The following is a 23,366-nucleotide window of genomic DNA, read 5'->3' as shown; positions in this document are numbered from 1 at the left end:
AAACGATAGCAGTTCGCAGCCAGCAGTGGAGTCGATCACTTGATCTATCCTAGGCAATGCGAAAGGGTCTTTCGGACAGGCCTTATTCAGGCTAGTGTAGTCAATACACATTCGCCATGTGTTGTTCTTCTTCAGCACCAGGACTGGGTTAGCCAGCCAGTCCGGGTGGAAAACCTCCATGATGAAGTCGGCTGCAAGGAGCCGGGTGATTTCTTCTCCGATCGTGCGCCGCTTCCCCTCGGCGAAGCGGTGCAGGGGTTGTTTCACCGGCTTCGCATCCGGTCGCACGTGAAGTTTGTGCTCGGCGTACTTCCTCGGAACACCCGGCATGTCCTTGGGGGACCATGCAAAGATGTCCCGATTCTCACGGAGGAAGTCGACGAGCTCGCCTTCCTATTTGGGGCTGAGGCCAACCCCGATGGTGACGCACTCCTTTGGGTTGGCAGGGTCGAGTGGGACCTGCTTGGTCTCTTTAGCCAGCTTGAAAGAGCCCTCGCCGGTCGATTGGGACGGAGGAGAAGGAATCGCCGTCTGCTCGGTAGCCTCGGCCACGAGCCGGTCGATCTGCCGCATCTCCTCAGCAATCACCAAGGCGTAGGCGAGGCGGCTGCTATCTTGGGCACACTCAAGCGACTTCTTGTAGTTGCCAACAACAGTGATGATGCCCTTGGGACCCGGCATCTTCATCTTCAGGTAGGCGTAATGCGGTATAGCCATAAACTTGGCCAGAGCCGGTCTTCTGAGATCCACTACCTCGAACCATATGGACTCTCGGCAGAAGTGGGCTTTGTCACCGAAGAGGACGTCTAGTTGAATCTTGCTGATGGGCGAGCAGGACTGTCGAGGCACGATGCCATGGAAGACAGTGCTGGTCGGTAGGACGTCCGTCTCCTTGAGCCCGATCTTGAGGAGAGTGTCGAGGTAGAGGATGTTGATGTTGCTGCCGCCGTCGACCAGCACCCGAGAGAATCGGCAGGTGAGCCTCTTGGAGGCAAAGGTGGGGTCGAGGATTAGTGCGTATGACCCCGGATTGGGCATCACCGCAGGATGGTCCACCCGGCTCCATGTGATTGGTTTGTTAGACCAATGCATGTACTGGGGAACCGGGGGGAGAGTGGCGTTCACCTCGTGTCGCCTCTGGCGCAGGCTGTGCTTGTCATTGCCTTCGTTGGTGAAGACGACGAATGCTCCGTCTTGATGAGGGTAGTCGTCTTGGTGGTGGCCGTCGTCGCGAGGCGGCGGCGGCGGAGCCGGAGCGTTGTTGGGACCTAGTGCACAAGGGGCCGCCTGCGTACCCGGAGGAGCTGGCGGGCCATCTCCTTGCAACACCGGCGCGCAAAGCTGCACTATCGAAGGGTGTGGGAAGACGGCTGTGCCCCAGAATGTATCTTGCAGGGGGCGTCGAGCAGCTGCTCGAAGGACTGCTTGGGCAGCCAGTTGGTGTTGCTTTTGTTGGGATGCTTTCGCGGAGGGCCGGCTTGAGAAGCCGATGCTTCGCCCTCCACGCTGGCCACCAACTTGTTGTTGGAGCGCGGATCCATCTGATCCGCCTTGTGCTTGTAGTTGTTCTGGCCGCCTCGGTTGTCCCCAGCCGGCTTGGGAGTAGCCGGCGTAGGCACAACCTTGTCCGAGGCGGTCACCTTGACGCGCATCGCTGAGTAGGCCGTGGCGTATTTGTCCGCCTTGGCCATGAGCACCGCCAGAGAGGTGGGCTCGGTGCACATGAGCTTGTGCTTGAGGAGGGTGCTGTCTCGGCAACCGTCGATGAAGTACTGGATGGCAGGTACCTCATGCACCCCCTCGCGGGAATTACGGAGCTCAGTCCACCGGGTGACATAGTCGCGAGGGGGTTCGTCGGCCTTCTGGACGCACATGGCCAGCTCGCGGGGCCGGCAAGGGCGCTTGTAGGTACCAGTGAAGTTGCGGACGAACGCCTCCTCAAAGTCCACCCAGGAGTTGACACTGCTGGCCGGGAGCCTGTTAAGCCAAGTCCGGGCCGAGCCGGTCAACATGAGTGGCACGTTGCGGACTGCTACGCGCTTGTTGCCCCTGGCAATGCCGACGGCCGTGGTATAGTCAATCAGCCAGTCCTCTGGCTTGGTCCTGCCATTGTATTTTGGCATGTCCCGAGGTAGGGTGAAACCTCGTGGGAACGGCTCCCCTCGAATCCGGGGGCCGAAGCATGCCGGACCGACGGGTCCGTCTTCCTCTAGGAGGGCTGACTGGGCCAGGACGATGAGACACCGGTGGGCGCCCCGCTCATCCTGGGTGGCGTGAGCGCCAGCCCTGGTGGCGAGAGGGGAGGCGCCTCGTGAGCCAGAGACGTGAGTTCTTCGTGGGGGAAGAATCTCACACTCCGAATCGCCCTCGTCGCCTCCGTGACGCAAGCCCGAAGTGTGCTCGCTCTGGCGCTGAGAGCGCCGGTCTTGGCTTCCCTCGCCCCTCCGGATGGAAGGGCGATGCGAGGAAGATCCTTCTGCATGATGTTGACCGCTAGGGTTGCGGCGTGCCCCTGAGTTGGGTTCCGGGGACTCCGATTGAGCCTGAATGGGGTCAAGCCGTGCGTGTTGCTGGTTGGCAGCGTCAAGGAGGTCCTTGACCCGCTTCTCCTGGAAGGCACGCTCCTCGCCTTCCAGGCTTTCCATCTCCTCCATGGCTGCCTGCGCTGCTCGCATGTTGGCTGCAGGAGTCTCGTAGGTGGGCAGATCGCCACCTAGGACCTCGGCGATGAACCGGCCGCGGCTGCGGACCGATCCAAGCCGGCTAGGGGCCTCTGAAATCGGAGTCAGGCCGTATGAGGAGTTATACTCGCGCTGCGTAGCCTCCAACCGACGTTTCGCCGAAGCTATGGTGATGCCCTCCTCCAGGATACGCTTGCGAGCCTCCTCCAGCGAGGCCCGAGCGTCAGCAGGGTTTGCGGAAGCGGTGACGGGTGTCTTCAGGCCGGCGATGGCGTCCCGAAGAGTATCGGCGGCGGCAGCAGCGGGCTCGCCAGCGCCTGTCAAGGCCTTGTCGGGAGCTGTGCTGGTGCCAGCGCCAATAACCATCACTTCCACGGCGTTGGAGACGGCAGCAACGTGGTAGGGGGTGAAGAACCCCACCAACGGCGGAGGGCCATCGAAGATGAGGATGTTGCTGGGATATACGTCGTGGGCAGGCATCTCAGCGATAGAGAGTCAGCTGAAGCTGGCGCAGAGCGCCTCAACGTCGAAGTCCTCGCCGAAGTAGCGCGGGCCATCGTTGAGACGAAGGTCGCTGAAGAGAACGCTGAGGTTCTCCATAGCAGCGACGACGACGCTAGGGAGCGCCTCATCATCAGAGTCTTCATCTGAATCCGCATGGCGGACGGGGACGTCGATCATCATGGGTGTTGCCTCATCGAAAGCGGGCTCCACGGGCATGCAAACTGATCCGGACGCGATGCATCCGGTGGTGTAGGTGCGGGGCCCCGCCCAGCGCGTAAAGCCAGCCGATTCCACGATCGGCCCCACGGTGGGTGCCAAATGTCGGTGAGTACTCACAACATATGCCATATGTAGGCTAAAGTCGATGAGAACCGAAGGGACAAAGGTGTACACTGGGAACGAGGCTGGTACATGCATGGGACGCACGATGTACCCAGGTTCAGGGCTCTCCGTAGAGATAATACCCCTAATCCTGCCGGAGTGTTTGATGTATATGAACAGAGTACAATGTTGCTCGTGGAGCTGTGTTGGGAGGAGGAAGAGGGGAGCAGCCGACTCGTCTCTACCTCTCTCTCTCTCTCTGTGGTTGGTGAGTGTGTTGTGTTGTATGACTGGTGAATGATCGGCCCCCCTGCATGGAGGGCGACCGGGGGGCTTTATAGACGAACCCGCCGGCCTACAATATGGATAAAGGGTACAAGTGTGGGACCCCGCTGGCAGCCTCGCCGGCTGGCCAGGGGCCCACAAGAGTCTTGTCTTGTCGCTTGGGGGGCCCGCCAGCTGCATGGTCTCGATTGTCCATGGGACCCGCCGGCTGGCCAACGAGGCTCTCGTGTAAGGTTGACACCGAGCACGCGTTGTACGTCAAGCGTCGCCCCGCGAGATTCGTCATGGGCAGGTAGTACGGTTGCCTCCACTGTTCCCCACGCCGAGTGCAGTAATGGAGTGGGAGTGTGACGGTTCGACACTATGCTAGGTGATGGATCAGAGCCGGGGTAGGTCAGCGGCGTGGCCGCCGACGCTCGTACCTGCCGGACGCCCCGATCCAGTACCTTTGCTAACACGTAGCTACCTTTATTCGTGAGGTCTTATCCTGACCTACGATCTGATGTGACTTGTGCTCTTCAGCCAGCTAGCCTGCTTAGCTAGCCGGCTTATGTGCAGCCGCCTACTCCCTAGCCCGGCTGGCGGGGCCAGGCCGACTCGGAAGAGGAGGCCACCTCAGCTCTAGCCGGCAGGGGTTGCCTTTCTGGCCAGAGGGATGGCCCCCTCGTCTTCTAGTCGGTAGGTGCTGCCTAGCCGGCCAGAAGACTTGGGCCTTGGGAATCTGTATACATTCATGTCCATTGGGCCGGAAATGAAGGAACACGCTTGATGAGCCTACACCGGGGTTATCCCCCCGACAACTTGGCTTGATCCTTCTGCTGCAGCTACGCCTTAAGGGACTTCCTAGGCAAGTATGCAAAGGATTTCTCCCGTGGCCTTGGAGCCTTGCGTTGCTATTCCCTCGAAGCGGAAAGGGTGATGTAGCGTAGCGGTGGTAAGTATTTCCCTTAGTTTGAGAACCAAGGTATCAATCCATTGGAGGAGTATCACAAGAGCCTGCACAAACACAAAAAGCTTGCTGCCAACGCTATGAAGGGGTTGTCAATCCCTTATAGATTGTTTGCCACGTGAGAACTGAAAGCAACAAAGTAACAAAGCAAAGTAAAAGCGGAGGTGTAAACGACGGATGTGAATAGACCCGGGGGTCGTAGTGTTTACTAGTGCCTTCTCTCATGAAAGCAACTAGACGGTGGGTGAACAAATTACTGTCGAGCAATTGATAGAACCGCGCAAAGTCGTGACGATATCTACGGCAATGATTATATCTTTAGGCATCACGTCCAAAACAAGTAGACCGATACTTTCTGCATCTACTACTATTACTCCATACGTCGACCGCTATCCAGCATGGATCTAGTGTATTAAGTCCATAAGAACAGAGTAACGCCTTAAGCAAGATGACATGATGTAGAGGGATAATCTCAAACCAATGATGAAAACCCCATCTTTTTACCCTTGATGGCAACTACTTAATGTGTGCCTTGCTGCCCCTACTGTCACTGGAAAAGGTCACCACATGGTAGAACCCAAAACCAAGCACTTCTCCCATTGCAAGAATCATAGATCTAGTTGGCCAAACAAAACCCAAGACTCGGAGAGACTTACAAGGATATCAAATCATGCATATAATAAATCAACAAAGACTCAAATATATATCATAGATAATCTGATCACAAATCCACAATTCATCGGATCTCGACAAACACACCGCCAAAGAAGATTACATCGGATAGATCTCCATGAAGATCATGGAGAACTTTGTATTGAAGATCCAAGAGAGAGAAGAAGCCATCTAGCTCCTAACTACGGACCCGTAGGTCTGAAGTGAACTACTCACGAGTCATTGGAGGGGCGATGATGATGATGATGATGAAAATGCCCTCCAACTCCAAAGTCCCCTCCGGCAGGGCGCCGGGAAGGGTCTCCACATGAGATCTCGCGTAAACGGAAGCTTGCGGCGGCGTAAAAGTATTTTCGAGGCTCCCCCTATTTTTTGCTGAATTTTTGGGAATATATAGGCCAAGGATCTAGGTCAGGGGGCGTCCAGGGAGGCAACAAGCCCTGACACCGCCGCCTCACCCCCTGGTGGCGTGGTGGGAGCTCGTGGGCTCCCTGGAGCCCACCTGGCTTGGCCCAGAGGCCCCCTCATCTTCTTCCGTTCGGGAAAAAATCATTTCGGGGTTTTTATTCCGTTTGGACTCCGTTCCAAAATCAGATCTGAAAAGAGTCAAAAACACAGAAAAAATAGGAACTGACACTTGGCACTGAAGTAATAAGTTAGTCCCAAAAAAGATATAAAAGGTACATAAAAACATCCAAAGATGACAAGATAACAGCGTGAAACTATCAAAAATTATAGATACGTTTGAGCCGTATCAACGCCACATGTGGAAAAACACCAAAGGAAATAAAAAAAGGAAAGAGGGAGGTGGGAAGGAAGGAGTGGACTCCTTCCCCCAAACCGAATTGGGGTGGGAGTCTACCTCCTCCCTTCGACCGACGCACCAAGGGGCTCCTTGATCTCCAAGGCTAGCCCCTCCCCTCCTCCTATATACTGGTGGTTTTAGGGTTTTTGAGACACAACTTTGCCACGTGCAACTCAAACCTATACCACGTAGTTTTACCTCTAGATCGAATTTCTGCGGAGCTCGGGCGGAGCCCTGCAGGAGTAGATCATCACCACCACCGGAGCGCCGTCACGCTGCCGGAAAACTCATCTACTTCTCCGTCTCTCTTGCTGGATCAATAAGGCCGAGATCGTCATCGAGCTGTAAGTGTGCTGAACGCGGATGTGTTGTCCGTTCAGCGCTAGATCGGAACGGATTGTGGGACGGATCATGGAACGACGATGATTTGAATCACGAAGCTGTACCACTACATCAACTGCATTTCTTAACGCTTCCCGCTTAGCGATCTACAAGAGTATGTAGATCTAATCTCCTCTCGTAGATGGACATCACCATGATAGGTCTTCGTGTGCGTAGGAAAATTTTTGTCTTCCCATGCAACGTTCCCCAACAAAAAATGAATGAGTGTTTTGGTGGTTAACTTTGAGCATTTTGAGAAATCGGTTAATTTTACTAGCTCACCCCCTTTTAATAGTATTGGTTTTCCTATGGACTCAAAAATGATTTCTTGTAATATAAAATGAAGAGTCTTCTAGCTTGAAGCTTGAGTCAATATTGTTCCTTTCTTGCATCCAGGGACATCTCTACATAAACCTTAAGCCATGACATCTTTTGAAGTTTTCTAAAATATACTTGGAAAACATATTAGCTCAATGATGTATATGTTGTGATCAATTATCGAAACCATCCTAGGGAGCAATTGTGCTTACTATTGCAAAGACAATCCCCGGCCGTGTCGGAGAGAAGAGAAAAAGATTTTCCAGAGAGCAAGAGAGTGCTAGGAAGGACGTCGAGCGTGCCTTTGTTGTTTCCCAATCTTGATGGGGCATCGTTCGATACCCTGCTAGGACTTGAAACACCAAGAAGTTGTGAGAGGTGATGACAACTTGTGTGATTATGCATAATATGATCATCGAAGATGAGCGTTCGGAATGTATTTACGATCAAGGGTTTCAGTTTCAGCATGAGCATGTTGTGCGTGAGCATGAAGGAGCGGCAATGTTTGAATAGTTTGTTCAATTTCATTATGAAATGCATGATTGGAAAATTTACATGCAACTGCATGGTTAATTATATGTGTGCTCATGTTGTCAACCAATAAGTGTATGTTTTTCCATATGTATTTGTGAAAAAATAATTTTTATTTGGTTTGTAAAACTATACTTATTTATTTGAAAACTATGCTTTATTTGATTATGAAACTATGCTATTTTTTTATATGTTTGCTTATCAAATAATGCAAAACGTGTGAATGTTTGTTGAAAAAGTGCGATCATCCGGCCACGTCGGTAAATATAGGTCGCGGACGTTAGACGCACTGCCGACCCAATTGTTAAACACGACGGACGTCGAACGAATGATCAACCCAAACGGATAAAAACAGACAAAAACGCCACCATTTGAATCAACGCGTTGGATTGCTCTTAGACGTAGGATCGATTTAAGCAACAAAAGAATTTGTTTTTAATACTGCGTCGAGAGAATCTTGAACTCAACGCTTCTTAGCTCGGATACCATATACACCCTTCGTTTCTAAATATAATTATTTTTAAAAAAATTCAGCAGGTAACTAAATACGAAGCAAATAAATAAATCTAAACCTGCATATACATTCGTATATGGTGTTTTAGTGAAGAGAATGGACGTTTGGTTCCCGGCAGCCATGGAGGCTTTAAGAAATTCAAAATTCGAAAATTTTGGTTCTAAAAAATATAAAAAAAATTATACAACTAAACAACTATGTGATCCATGTGTGTAAAATTTCAAATCAAAATACTTTGAGATACGATCTGTAAAAAAAAAAAAAATTCATGGTCTAGAAAGATGAACAGTATCATGTGTTAAAAAGCTTCAAATTTGTCTTTTTACATAGCCCTCGTTTCAACGTATTTAGTTCTGAAAATTTACACATTTATGTATTGTACCTTCATATATCTATGTATTTTTTTCATATTTTTTTGTATTATTAAAATATATTTTTTTATAAAATTTAAAGGCCTTCATGGAGCTCGGCCTCCAAAAACAATTTCCGTTTAGTGAAACTTTAAAAAGATTTATATCATTTAAAAATTCAAATTATAAGAGAGGGCCCGGACAACACTTGTTCCAGTGCACTGCACATGTTGATCCACTGACCAGAGGATGGCTCACGGTGTGGGGGGTCATACACTGACGTGGGATGACCGCATGGACAGCGGCGAGAAGGGGAACGTGGCCACCGATGTCTGCGACAGCGGGTCCCCTCCACCGGCAGCCGCCGCCCTCTCGAACGACGACGACGGGAACGAGTGCACGAAGTCGTCGTACCCAACCTCGCCGGAGCACACCGGCGGTGGCGGTGGCGGCGGCGGTGGCGGCGGCGGCGGCACCTCCGTGGCGTCCCCGCTGTCCAGGTACCTCGCCACCTCCCTCATCGTCGGCCTCGCCACCGGCACCGGGTGCGAGCACCACAGCCCCAGTTTCACCGCCACGGCCGCCTCCTCGGCGTCGAACGACCCGCCCAGCCTCGCATCCACCACCTTCTCCACCTCCCCCGCCGCGTACCGCTCCCACGCCCACTCCACCAGCACGAGCTCCTCCGGTGCCGCCCGCGGCTCGATGGGACGCCGCCCGGCGACCACCTCCAGCACCAGTGCCCCGAACGCAAACACATCTGCCGCCGTCGTGGCCTTCCCCGTCCGCGTCAGCTCCGGCGCCAGGTACCCCAGGGTGCCCACCACCCGCGTCGTGGCCGGGTTCGCGCCGTGCTCGTACAGCTTGGCCAGCCCGAAGTCGCCGAGCCGCCCCGCCATGTCGCCGTCGAGGAGCACGTTGCTTGCCTTCACGTCGCGGTGGAGCACCACGTGCTCCCACTCCTCGTGCAGGTACAGCAGCGCCGACGCCACGTTCCGGAGGATCTTGTACCGGACGCCCCACGTCAGCCGCGCCGCCCGGAGGCCGTCGCCGAAGAGGTGCATGTCCAGGCTGCCGTTGGGCATGAAGTCGTAGACCAGGAGGAGGTCGCCGCGGCGGCGGCACCAGCCTTGGAGCTGCACGAGGTTGCGGTGGCGGAGCCGGCCGATGGACGCGATCTCGGCGACGAACTCCCGGAGGCCCTGCCGGGAATCGTGGGACACGCGCTTCACGGCGACCGCGGTGGGGGGCGTGCCAGGGAGCACGCCGCGGTACACCTTGCCGAAGCCGCCGCAGCCGAGGAGCTCGCGGTCGCGGAACCCTCGCGTGGCGCGCTTCAGCTCCGGGTACTTGTACCGGTGCGGGCCGTGGTCGAGCTCCCACGGCTCGATGACCTCGCGGTTCTTGATGCGATACGCAACGTAGGCGCCCGCGCCGGCGAGCACCAAGAGCGCCACAAACGCCGAGAACACCGACGCGAGGATCAGGGACGTCCTGCTCTTCTTGGCTGGCTTGGGCCTCGGCAGCGTTGGGAGGGACGACGGGTCGAGCGGCGGCGCGGCGCCGCCGCCCAACTTGAAGCTCCACCCCATGAGGTAGTGCGAGCTCGCAAGGAGCCCCGTGGACGCCGAGAAGCCGACATACATCTGCTCCCGGAAGACGACGGACAGGTCGACATGGAAGGATATGAGCGGTGACGCCGGCTTCTTGGGCGCCGCCAAGGTGGCGATAGTGACGTTGAGGAGCCTCCGGTCCCCATCGTAGTCGACCCAGGCGAGGACGGTGTCTCCGGACTTGAGGTTGATGGGCGCCGCGGACGCGGACGCGTTGGAGGTGAGGCTGTTGAGGTCGACGCCGACGTGGTTGTCGTTGATGTCGCCGAACTCGAAGTCCTGCACCGTGTCGAACTCGACGGCGAACACGTGGTTGGTGGCGTTGCCGTCGTCGTCGGCGCTGACCAGACCCAGGTACTGGCTGGGCAGCGCCCCCGGGAGGCGCGGGTCGGGGGCGACCACGAAGGCGAAGCCGTGGCCGCCGAGCCTGGGGTACTCGGGCACGACGGCGAACGCGAACGCCGTGGAGAAAGACGCCGCTGCCGCGGTGGCGTTACTCTTGCCGGAGCCGGGCGGGCCGAGGAGGCGGAGCGGGGACGGGTAGAAGGCGTGGCCCTTGAGCCGGGAGGTGTCGTTGGTGAGGCGCATGATGCCGTCCGGCTGGAGCTCCGTGACGCCGTTCAGAGTGAGGTTCGGGGCGCCGCCGTTGCGACCAGCGCCGAAGCCGGTGTAGGTGAATTCTTGGGAGGCGGCGAGGGTGGCGAGGAGGAGGAGGAGGAAGGCAGCTGAGATGAGAGGCATTGCATTGGAGGCGGGGCTGGTCAGCCGATGTTGCTGCTGTTTCTTGTGGTGGGTGGGGGGATGGACGGAGGTGTTAAATGGCGGGCGGGGTTGCTGGTTTTAAAGGGAGAGGAGTGAGGCAGTGACCAGTGAGCGTTTAATCTGACTGACCGATCCACCTTCGCGTTCCATCATTAAATTTTCTTTCCCTGATCTTCTTCGCCATGAAAAAAGATGAAAACCTTTCTCACATACTAGTAGTACTACTAAAATACATTAGCTGGCAAGACATCTAGAACTTCCATTGATTGATGGGGACAGTAATTCGATAAACTTGGTCAAGGTCAACAGTGCCTTCTGGGTACTGTAGGATCCCTCAACAGTGACATGCGTCTCCCGTTAGACGAAATTAATGTCTGTTTGAGATTGAGATACTCCATCTTGATCCGGCATTGCCATTTAAGCTTGCCCAAAAGTGATCTTGGTAGATCCACATCGCGAAATATCTGGCCGCCAATGACCATGTACGTAAAAGCTAGTACTAAGTTTATTGTGCAGGTCAGCATCTTGTCAACGGGATTAGTTGAACAAGGTTGAAAACGCTCCAAGTCGAAGAGGGAAGAACTGTAGCCAGGATAGCAGCCGGACGATGCCCGGAGTGCAAATGCGCATGGCTGTCGTCTTCAACGGGCACACTAGCCCACACCCGGTACAAACCGATCCTTAAAAATCATGTATAAGAGCAAGTCTAGTAGAACCTCAAATCCTTAAAAATAACCTTTTTTTACAGTTTTCATCGAAAAAAGACGTAGACTAGAACCCTTAAATCCGTAAAAAAAAATAGAGGTCCAATCCTCAAACGCCTTCCCAACCTGAAGAAGTGAGGGTTGGGAGAAAAAAACTCCGCCCAACCCGCACTCCTCTTCCTAGATCGTGCGGGAGGGAATTCATCCCCGCCCCCCGCCTCCCCAGCTCCTCCCGCCGCCTCCTCCCGCCGCCTCGCCGCCATGGAGGCCTCCCCCGCCTGCCGCCCCGCCCACCCCGCCCGCTGCCGTGCCCGCCCCGCCCGTTGCCGCGCCCGCCCCCAGCCTGCAGCCGACCGTGGCCGACGTGGTGGCGGCGACCCATGTCGGGGCAAAGCGGCGGCGGGCGGGCCTCGCACCGCCTCCTCCCGCCTCCCCGGCTCCCGCCCCGGCCACCGTCCCCGCCCCCGGCGCCGCGCCCACCCCCAAGAAGAGCCGGCCGAAGGTGTCCTCCCGTGGGCCACGAGGGGCTTCCTCCAATGTCGTCGGCTCGTCCCCGAAGCGGAAGAAGGTCGCGGCGCGGAAGAAGCCCGCGGCCCCACCCGCCGCCGTCGTCGAACCTCCTCCCGCCGTGCACGAAGTGTTCGAGGAAATGGCAACCCCATCCTCGTTCATGAACCTCCTCCAAGACGCGGAGGTGGACCTAGGGGCTCCGCCTCTAGAACCCTTTAGGGTTGGTGACGACTTGGAGGAAGATGAGGAGGATGAAGGGGATGACGAGGAGGAGGTGGCCGAGATAGGGGAGGAGGCATTCACCGCCGCTTCCCACCCACACGCGCGGTCGACAAACTACACCGAAGCGGAAGATATCCTCTTGGTTCGTGCTTGGCATCTGTGGGGATGGATGCAACCACTGGCATCGATCAAACCGGTAAACGGTATTGGCACAGGATCGAGGACAACTATTGTAGGATCAAGCCGAAGAATAGTGGGTTCATCTCTCGCAGTTACCGGTCGCTTCAACGCCTGTGGGAGTTGATGAAGCCCGCTTGTGCTCGTTGGAGTGTGGCCATGGACCAAGTGAGGGATGCACCACCTAGTGGAACCGTGGAGAGTGACTATGTGAGTACATATCTCTTCACTATTTTGATTATGTGTGTGTACTATGCTATTGGTGGGTTCTTATGTGATTATGTGTGGTTGATAGGAGACAATTGCCGGCATGAGGTACAAGGAGATGGCCGCTTCCAAGGGCAAGCCATTCCCATTTAAGCATGCTTGGGCAATTCTTCAAACCTTCGACGAGTGGAAGTTGAGGGATCAAGAGACCGCACCCAAGAATTCGGCAATGCTTAGGATGGATGATAGTGAAGATGAGGAGGAGGAGAGGAACTTGGGCAAGCCCGAGGGAACCAAGAAGGGCAAGCTAAGGGTGAAGATGGAAGGAGAGGCGTCAAGCCTAAGGGAGAAGATGGAGCAGATGATGAAGGCAAGAGAGGAATCGACAAGGAAGACATTGGAGACGAAGCTTCTTATCACCGAGAAGAAGAAAGAGGTCAAGCTTGCACAAGTTGAAGCAAAGCGTGAAGAAGCAAAGCGCAAGGCCGACTTGGAGGACAAGATGATCAAGCTGAAAGAGGCAAAGGTATGGAAAGAACTCATGGTGGAAGGGAAGGAGCACATGATGATGTCCAAGAAGGACATGGATCAAGAACAATTGCAATGGTGGAAGTACTACAAGGAGGACATCGCAGAAAGGAAGAGGATATTCCGTGGTGCGTCCTCTACTCTTCGAGGTGACACTCCGATGAGTGGTGGTGGCGATGGCGGTGTGGAAGACTCCACCATCGGCGACAATGGAGATGCTTGATGGACGTGGAAGTGGTCTAGGAAATGGCGCCAAGTGCAACTTTTTGGTGATGGTGCCGATGAGAGGGGGAAGATGATGATTGTGTGATGTAAAAACTATTAAACCATGCATCAATGATCTTTATTTCCGTGTTTGTTTGAAGGTTTATTGTGTTTTTCTAGTGAAAATTGTGATATGCGAAATGACATTTTTAAGGGTTGGGGTTGGGGCAAAGACTAGAACCCTCAAACCCAACCCTTATAACGGAATATTCCGTTATAAGGGTTGGGTTTGAGGGTTCTAGTCTTTGCCCCTGTTTTTCAACCCTTAAAAGTGTCAAAAATGGCCAATTCTCAACCCTTAAAACTGGTTTTAGATTTAAGGGTTTGAGGGTTCTACTAGACATGCTCTAAGAGCATGTCGTAGAGCCCTTAAACCCTCAAATAAACAGAAATAACTGTTTTTTACGGGTTGAAACAAAAAAACGACAAATAATAGAACCCTTAAACCCCTAAACCATTTAAAACATTACTTATTGGATCTGGGGTTGCCCTCCCAATTTGTAAAAGTAAGGATTGGAGAGGGAAACCCACCTCCAACCCGCACTCCACTGGTCGTTGCGCGGGAGGGAAATTTCCCCTCGTCGATCTCGTCGCCCCCGCGGGACTCCTCTGTCGCCGGGAACCATGGAGGCGTCGCAGGACTCCTCCGTCGCCCTGGCCGCCCCGCCCGCGTCCTCCCTCCCTCCGCCTGTCGCTCCGCCCCCGGCCTCGGTCTGGGCGAGCCTGCGCCGACCCCGTCCTCGCTCCCTCCGCCCGCGCCGGCTGTTGGCGCGAAGAGGCGGCGTGCTGGCCAGCACGTCGTCCTCCCCCATCCCACCCCGACCGTCGCCTCCGTCGCCCCGGCCGCAGCAACGCCGAAGGTGAGGAAGAAGCCCTCCCTTGGGCGGAAGGGGACAACGGCGGCGAAGGTGAAGAAGACCACCTCCAGGAAGAAGCCGACGCCCACCCCACCCGCCCCGGCCCCCGCGCCTCCGCCGGTTGTGCACGAGGTGCTCGACGGAATGCCTGCCCTGCAAACGTCGTTCATGGGGCTTATTAAAGAAGCGGAGGTGGACATCGGGGCTCCTCCTCTCGAACCCTTTGGGTTTGGTGATGACTTGCAGGAAGAGGGTGCTGATGAGGAGGAAGGGAAAGATGAGGAGGAGGTGACTGAGATAGAGGAGGAGGTGTTCGCCGCCGTTGCAAAACCCACCGTGTGCTCGACAAACTATAGCAAGGACGAAGATATTCTCTTGATTCGTGCTTGGGCACATGTGGGGTTGGATGCAAGCACCGGTACTGATCAAATCGGTAAACGCTATTGGCAACGCATAGAGGACGTCTATTGCAAGATCAAGCCGAAGACCGGTGGGTACATCCTTCGTAGTTACCGGTCGCTTCAAGGCCGGTGGGAGTTGATGAAGCCCCATTGTGCTCGTTGGAGTGCGGCAATGGACCAAGTGAAGGATGCACCGCCTAGTGGAACCGTGGAGAGTTACTGTGAGTACATATATGTTTTTCACATTTATTTGAATTTTTATGCTATTGTTATGTGAGTACATATATGTTTGCTATGCTATTGGTGGGTTTGTAGGAGGCAATTGCCGACTTGAGGTACAAGGAGATGGACACTTCCAAGGGCAAAGCATTCCCATTTAAACATGTTTGGAAAATTCTTCAAACTTATGACAAGTGGAAGTTGAGGGATCAAGAGACCGCACCCAAGATGTCGGCGATGCTTAGGATGGATGATAGTGAAGAGGAGGGAAGGAACGAGCACAAGCCCGCCGGAAACAAGAAGGATAAGCTAAGGAAGAAGATGGAAGGAGAGGTGTCAAGCATAAGGGAGAAGATAGAACATATGATTAAGTCAAGGGAGGCATTGACAATGAAGACATTGGAGACAAAGCTTCTTATCAACGAGAAGAAGAAAGAGGTGAAGCTTGCACAAGTTGAAGCAAGGCGTGAAGATGCCAAGCGCAAGGCCGACTTGGAGGAGAGGATGATCAAGGTTAAAGAAGCAAAGGCATGGAAAGAAATCATGGTGGAAGAGAAGGAGCACATGATGATGTCCAAGAAGGACATGGATCAAGACCAATTGATGTGGTGTAAAGAGTACAAGCAAGACATCACGGAGAGGAAGAGGATATTCCGTGGTGCGTCCTCTACTCTTCGAGGTGACACTCCGATGAGTGGTGATGGCGATGGCGGTGTGGAGGACTCCACCACCGGCGACAATGGAGGTCCTTGATGGACGTGGAAGTGGTTTAGGATATGGTGCCAGGTGCAACTTTTTGGTTATGGTGCCGATGAGAGGGGGAAGATGATGATTGTGTGATGTAAACTATTAAACCATGCATCAATGATCTTCATTTCCGTGTTTGTTTGAAGGTTGATTGTGTTTTTCTAGTGAAAATTGTGATATGTCAAATGACAGTTTTAAGGGTTGGGGTTGGGGCAAAGACTAGAACCCTCAAACCCAACCCTTATAAAGGAATATTCTGTTATAAGGGTTGGGTCTGAGGGTTCTAGTCTTTGCCCCTGTTTTTCAACCCTTAAAAGTGTCAAAAATGGCCAATTCTCAACCCTTAAAACAGGTTTTAGATTTAAGGGTTTGAGGGCTCTACTAGACATGCTCTAAGTCATTATAAACCATTTTTAAAGTGTAAAATTGATCCGGACAAAACAAATCTCGTAAAATGAAACTGTATTTCACTATAGCTCATTTTTTTTATTTTTCCTTCCGTCCCGGCGAGTCGTCTCCGGCCACGGCATGCCTCATCCTCAGGGTTGGCCCTATGTTTCAGAAGGCCCTAGGGAAAACTCAACGACACGGGCCCCTATGTCCTAAAACTATATGTGCGTGCACGTGCGCTATATAAATTACACACCTTAATTTGCATAGTATTAAAAGTAAACTTCCATCTGTATGTCTAGTTTCACAATGCCATACCACGAAAGAAAGACTAAAAATATTGCAAAATAAAACTAACGTGATTACTTTAGCCTGAAATAATAACCAATTCAAGTGACACCATCAACAACAATAATGCTTCTTAGGCAACATTGAATTTTCATAATGCTTTGTTTTAAAAATATGATGAAAAGAGAATTCATGGAATGAGAAGTTTGTACATGAAAATTCTAATCTTGTAGATATAGATTGAGGATGGACCAATATGCACTTATTAAAAACAAATTATGGATGACACGGATGACCAAACGTGAGTGATTAAGTGGCCAACGGCCAGGCCGGCCGCCCAAAGCAGGTGGGCAACACCGTCGGCTTGTAACTAGCTGCATACTCTAGTAATTAGCTACACGTGATTGGTACATGCAATCGCTGCATGCGCGTGCATGCAAGCATGCGTGTGTGTCGCACGAAGGGTGTCACCTGGGGAGTGGGGACTCGAGTGATTGATCTACAAGAGCCGTTGTTGCATGCTGGATAAAAAATGAATTATGTGTGCATATACCCCGATCATGGGCCCCTCCCAAACCGGGACCCTAGGCGGCCGCCTCTCCGGCCATACGCCAGGGCTGGCCCTGCTCGTCCTCGCGCCCCGGCTCACCCCAGCGTCGCCCGCCTCGCCCCTGCCTCGTCCTGGCGTCGTCCGTTCCCGGCCATGCATGCAGTGAAGGAGCCATGCGCCTCCTGTCGGCGTCAAAACCGGCAGATCTCGGGTAGGGGGTCCCAAACTATGGAGCTTAGATTGATGGCTTGCAAGAGAGAGGGGGAGACGATGTTTACCCAGGTTCAGGCCTTCTTGAGGAGGTAAAATCCTACGTCCTGCTTGATTATATTGATGGGGAATGATGGTTAGAGAGTTTATCTACCTCGAGATAGTACGAGCTAAAACCCTAGATGAGATAACGTGCCTCTACGCATAAGAGCCTCTGGTTTATATAGACAACAAGGACCATAGGGTTACATGTTACTGACATAGATCGGGGGTAGATGGACCGGACTGATCCTCCTGCCTTGGAGTGCACGCGTGTCTTCGGAGCTTTCCATCCTGATCATGCAGTCGGCAGATAATATGGTCTTCAATGACGCAGCCCATATGATCGGCCCATGAAGGACAACCCGACTGCCCGAGGACCCCTTAATCCGGAACTCCCTTAGTAGCCCTCGAAGTGGCCTTCAATGCCGATATGTGCGCTCTTCGGCAGTCGAGCACACAAAAAAATCGGTTTGTACGAAGAGTTCCCTTCATATTTGGCTGGTACCGGCTTAGTCGTTCCAATGACGTAGTATTCTCGAAAAACAGGCATCATTAAATCCAAAGGCCTTCGAAGACCCGAAGGTGAATAGTAGCCCATCTGACAACTCTTCTGACGAAAAGTCACAATGAAAAATAATGAGTAAAGCTCGAGTCACGGCTCGAGGCCACTTTCATTGGGGCACATTCCATCAACAACAGAGATCGTGTCACGTATTTAAGGGGATTTTGATTTAATGACCCGAGCCAACCTACACACGTTCCAATGGTGTGTTTGTTTCGGGAAGTGGCGGAGCTAGTGGCGCAGTAAGCGGAAACCCTTGGTTTCGTGACCTTCCCTTTAAAAGGGGAAAAAGATCTAAAGGCCATCAGAGGCATTCCAAACCCTTGCTCCTTCTCCTTCACAGCTCAAGTGCACACATCCATCCCGCCTCCCATCCATTCCAGTCGCCCTCCGTCTCAAGCCCTGCAATGGCTAGCTTGGGCGCTCATGGCAAATGGGAGATCACGTGTGTCTCCGAAGGAGATATCCAGGAGCTGAAGCATTGTGGCTACACCACCACTCGCATCGCCCACCGAGCACCAGAAAAGGGCCACGTGGTTCCTACGCCAAGGCCCGGGGAGCGGGTGGTGTTCGTCCCCCACTTTCTCCGGGGACTGGGCTTCCCTCTTCACCCCTTTGTCAAGGGTCTGATGATTTACATCTTTGTGACCCCTCCTGCGGGTAGATTTTCATGACCCCTCCCCCCAAATTCCATTATGCACATCTTTCTCTTCATCACCGTTTGCGAGGCTTTCCTGCGGGTTCATCCGCATTTTGATCTCTGGCTCAAGGTCTTCAATGTCAAGCCGAAGTGGGTCAGCAGCCATCATGCCTACTGCAGTGGGGCCTTGATAAGCAATATCTGTCGCGTGACATGGCCGGAGGGCACACTGGTCGACACCATCAAGAACTAGCAGAAGGAGTGGTTCTATATCACAGAACCATGAGAAGAAAACTGGACAACGCCCGCCGAGTTCAGGTCTGGTCCCCCGGTGAGGCTGACCTCATGGGTCAAGAAAGGCCTGGACTAGGGCTTGTCTTCGGACGTGCAGCAGCTGCAAAACCGCATCATGCAAATGGTGGAGTCCAATATCCGGTTGGCCGATGTGATCCAGGTGACGCTCCATCGTCATATCCTTCCCTGCCAGCATCGGGACAACCCGATGTGGTCTCACAAGGCCGACGAGCCTTGCAAGGTGCTCGAGTTCTACTGTACGACCCATGAAGACCTTTGGCGGGCACTGCTCAAACCTCAGCGGGAGTTGCCGGCCAAGGACAAAGATACTGGCTTGGACGACAACACTCCCCCGATGGAGGTACGTCCGAGCTATTATATCCATTTGGAGTTTTGGTTTTATCGAAGGTCTTACTATCCTTTTTCTTTCGCAGGAGTGGCTGGAACTGGCTGAGAATATAGAAGGCCCAACCCCCCTTCGCGAGGAACCCCGGACTCCTCTGCTGGAGAAGATGCTACTAGCGTCGTCGTATGTGGCGTCGGACAATAAGAAGAAGGAGACCCGCGAGGGTCTCCGTTTAAGGGGTCCCCCAGATACAAAATCCAAGGACACCCATCCTCCTCTACCGACGAGCGGGAGGAGGCAGACGAGGAGGAAGACAAAGATTCTCTTGAGGCGAGGAAGAGGGGGGCACCGGAGGGGGCCGAGGATGGACTACCTCCTCGGGCACCAAAGAAACCTTGTAAGCGCAAGGTCGCCCTTCTCGGTGCACGCCCGAACTCGGACAAAGAGGTCGGGGTAGTTCCTGGCCGAACACTTAGGGTCAAGCCCCCGGCCCGAAGGTACGGAGTGTACTCCTTAGTAGTTTCTTAAGGAGCGTCCAGGCCATGCCAGCTGACTCTTTGTATTCTAACCTTGTTAGCATCCCAAGACCAAGAGCTTGAGAGGCTCAGGGTCGAGGTGGAGAAAGACAAACGAGAGGCCGCTGCTTTCTAGGGTTTATAAGTTTACATTGGCAACTTTCATCATATAATCCCAAAATGAGTGATCAACCTCATTTCCATATACCCTTTATCATCTTAAATCTCAAGGCAAGAAGAACCCTTTTACTTTCCCAAAACAACATCAAACATCTTCTGGTGATTTGGTAAAAACCCTGTTTTACCCCCCTTTTACTATTCCCCTTGATCTCAAAATTTTACGAGAGCTCATCCTAGTTACCTTGCATCTCTAGTAAACTTTGCTTGGCCATAGCTCAATTATTGGTGGGTGAAACCCCTCCCTTAGCATCCTTGGATAGCAAGAGCAGCTTTGTCCCACTCCTCAGTGGCCCTTGATCAATTGTAAAATGCATAACAATTTGAAAAATAAACCAAATTCATAAAAATATAGTATAATTTTGACTCGAAGTTGCATAATTAACTTTGCACCTATTAATTAAATGTTTCAAATGACAAAATGCCATAGTTCTTACAAAGATTCCGGCGTTAGAAAGGGGTAGAAAAGTGAAACTATTTGCTTGCGTGTGTTAGGGTAACCCCTAGGAAAACCTGATGACGAGATGATGTATATACTTCTCGCACCTTGTTCTTTACGCCAAGTGGAAGATTGAGATGTAGTCAGCAGCATGTTTTCCCTCACACGAAGACTATAAGGTTTATCGAACCAGGAGGACTCCTAGGCTCAACAATTAGGTGTCTCCCACCCCGGCGCTAGCAGAAGACGTGGGCCTGCACCCACAACAAATAACTTTGCTCCCAACAAGTACAAAGAGGTTGTCAATCTCTCCGGCCTTATAGTTTGCAAAGGATCAAAACACAAGCGGGAATAGTAATGGTGATTGCAACAAAAAAGTAAATGAAAGCGGTAAATGATGGAGGTGTAAACAATGATGGTGATATGGACCGGAGCACATGATGTTCACTAGTGATGTCTCTCTCCCAAAAGACGATAAACAACTATGCTTGGGTAAACAAATCACAGTTGGACAATTGACAGAATTATGAACGCACCGCAATGCTAATTATGCTACTTCATATTTAGAGGTTCAATAGTAATGGGCAGTACCCCAAGACAAGTAGACCGTTTATTCATCAGCATCTACTTACTAATCATCCACCTTGAGATATCTATCTAGAACATCTCGGTGGTATTAAGTTGCGAGCCCCACCCAAAGTGTAAACTCAAATCAACGGACAACTGCATTAACGAACTATGCGTAAGGTAAACAATCCTTGCAACCATGGTCACAAGCATCGTTGTTTTCTTCCTGGTGGCAACAACACATCCCCTAGTCTCATGTTTCTGTCACTCAAGCTAGACATCGAGGGGCATGCACCCACAATCATGCATAACGCTCCTTGTTGGAATTACAATCTACTACTCGGCCAAAGCAATAAATAGCAACGGAGAACATGCATGAATCACTAAGGAACATAATATAAAAGGATAATCAAATATATAACTCATAAAAATCTGAACATAATCTCATAATCCATCGGATCCCAACAAACCGAGCATAGCAATAGGAAGAGAATTACATAGATGCCTTGATCATGTACGGCAGCTCACAAGGACTAACCATTGAAGCACAAGATTGGAGAGAAGACATCACATAGCTACTGGTCATAGACCCATGGTCCAAGGAGAACTACTCGCGGCACGTCCGGGAAGCGTCCATGGCGATGAAGAAGCTCCCACAGGTCAATCCTCCCTCCGGCAGGGTGCCGGGAAGAGGTCTCGTGGTGCTCCCGATCTCGGAAGCGCTGCGGAGGTGGAACGATGGAGAAATTCGCGATTCTGGAAGTTGTGGAAGGGTTTCCACTCGGGACTCTAAATATAGGCCAAAGGAGGGCACCGGAGGAGGCGGGGGCCACCCAGGCGGTTTCCTGGCGCAACCTAGGGCCTGACCACGCGAGCGGGTTGCCTGGGCAGCCCGTGGGCCCCCTCTGACACATCTTCGGTGATCCGGAAGCTTCTGTTTCGCTGATTTTTTATATATTTTTCCTGGAATTTTTCGGGCTTCGGAAAATTGGGTGAAAGCCCGTGCAAAATAGACATCACCAGACATAAACTCGCACTGGGTGCACTGAGTTAGTAGGTTCCTCCAAATATGTGTAAAATGATATAAAAGTGTAGCAAAACATACAACAATGTCATCCAAAAGATCATGGAACAAGCAGAAATTATAGATACATTTGGGACGTATCAACACCCAAAACACACGTATACCCTAGCTCTTATAGATACGTTCGAGCTATAAGTCCGGAAACTCACTAGAGAGATAGTGATGATGGTGGAGCCGGGCACATCCGAGAGCGGGATCTTGGGGTATAATACTTTTTCTTCGCGGATGCCCCTTTCTTATGATTGCACCGTAACCATGGAGAATATTCACTATTTAACAAGATGATTGGGTCAATGTTCACTTTGAAGGGAGTAATTTCATCAAATTTATTATAATCTTCTAACATGTCTGTCTTGTCCTCCACTTCCATGATATTTCTTTTCCTTGAAATAACTATGTGGCGCTTTAGCTCATCGTATGATGTATTCGCTTCCTTATCTTTTCTTTTTATCGGTTTGGTAGACATGTCCTTCATATAGAAAACCTGAGCCACATCATTGGCTAGGACAAATGGTTTGTCTTTGTACCCAAGATTGTTGAGATCCACTATTGTGATTCCGTGCTACGGGTTTACCTTTACCCCGCCTCCTGTTAGATTCATCCATTTGCACCGAAACAAAGGGACCTTAAAAGAGCTTCCGTAGTCAAGTTCCCGTATCTCCTCTATGTAACCATAATATGTGTTCTTTTTCCCATTGTTGTATGTTGCATCAAAGCGGATACCACTGTTTTGATTGGTGCTTTTTTTATCTTGGACAATCGTGTAAAATGGATTTCCATTTATCTCATACCCTTGGTAAGTCAATATAGTCGGAGATGGTGACTTGGCCAACACGTACACCTCATCTTCAACAATGGTGTTATTCATGAGGTGTGTTGGCAACCAACCGCCGAAAGTGGCCATGTGTGTACGTTTAATCGAGGCGTCAGAGTACTCCGAGTTCTTGGAGCGTATAATATCCATGTGTTCCTCGATATACGGAGCCGTCAAGGTGGAATTTTGTAGAACCGTGTAGTGTGCTTGAGTGAAAGAATGCCCGTCCATACTTATTACTGCTTTCTTCCCTAGCATGCCTTTTCCACTAACTCTCCCCTCATGCCGCAATTCAGGAATACCAAAGGTCAGGAATAAAGTCAACACAAAACTCAATAACCTCCTTTGTTCCATAGCCCTTGGAGATGCTTCCTTCTGGCCTGGCACGGTTATGAACATATTTCTTTAAGACCCCCATGAACCTCCCAAAGGGGAACATATTGTGTAGAAATACAGGACCCGGAATGGTAATGTCTTCGACTAGGTGAACTAGGACGTGCGTCATAATATTGAAGAAGGATGGTGGGAACACCAACTCGAAACTGACAAGACATTAACCCAAATCATTATGTAACCTTGGCAGGATTTCTGGATCGATTACCTTCTTAGAAATTGCATTGAGGAATGCACATAGCTTCACAATGGGTAGTCGCACTACTGGAAAACAGTTATTTGCCATCTACTGCTTCTTTGCCGTCTGCTGACTGATGGCAAAGACCCTCTTTGCCATCAGCTATCAGAAACCAGACGGCAAAGAGCAGGCTGATGCCAAAGGTACTATTTGCCATCAGCCAGCTCTTTGCCGTCTGCCAGCTCACGGCAAAGAGCATGCAGGCAGACGGCAAAGAGCATGGGCGGCCCACCCCGCAACCCCTCTCTCCCCCTAACGTCCACATTCTTTGCCATCCGCTTTTTTACTCTGTGCC

At 52.0% G+C, this 23,366-nt stretch overlaps 1 protein-coding gene across 1 annotated transcript; it reads right to left on the bottom strand.

The window, feature by feature from the left end:
* Window positions 1–8,450: 8,450 nt before the first annotated feature.
* On the bottom strand, window positions 8,451–11,006 carry LOC123395945 (L-type lectin-domain containing receptor kinase S.4-like). The gene has a single exon (XM_045090968.1). It carries the CDS (start codon window positions 10,663–10,665, stop codon window positions 8,581–8,583), a length of 2,085 nt encoding a protein of 694 aa, XP_044946903.1. The 5' UTR covers window positions 10,666–11,006; the 3' UTR covers window positions 8,451–8,580.
* Between the last annotated feature and the right edge of the window lie 12,360 nt (window positions 11,007–23,366).

Source organism: Hordeum vulgare, chromosome 5H, assembly GCF_904849725.1.
Source record: "Hordeum vulgare subsp. vulgare chromosome 5H, MorexV3_pseudomolecules_assembly, whole genome shotgun sequence".
NCBI lineage: Eukaryota > Viridiplantae > Streptophyta > Magnoliopsida > Poales > Poaceae > Hordeum > Hordeum vulgare.
The sequence above is the reverse complement of the archived record's forward strand: the minus strand, read 5'-3'. Positions and strand labels throughout refer to the sequence as shown.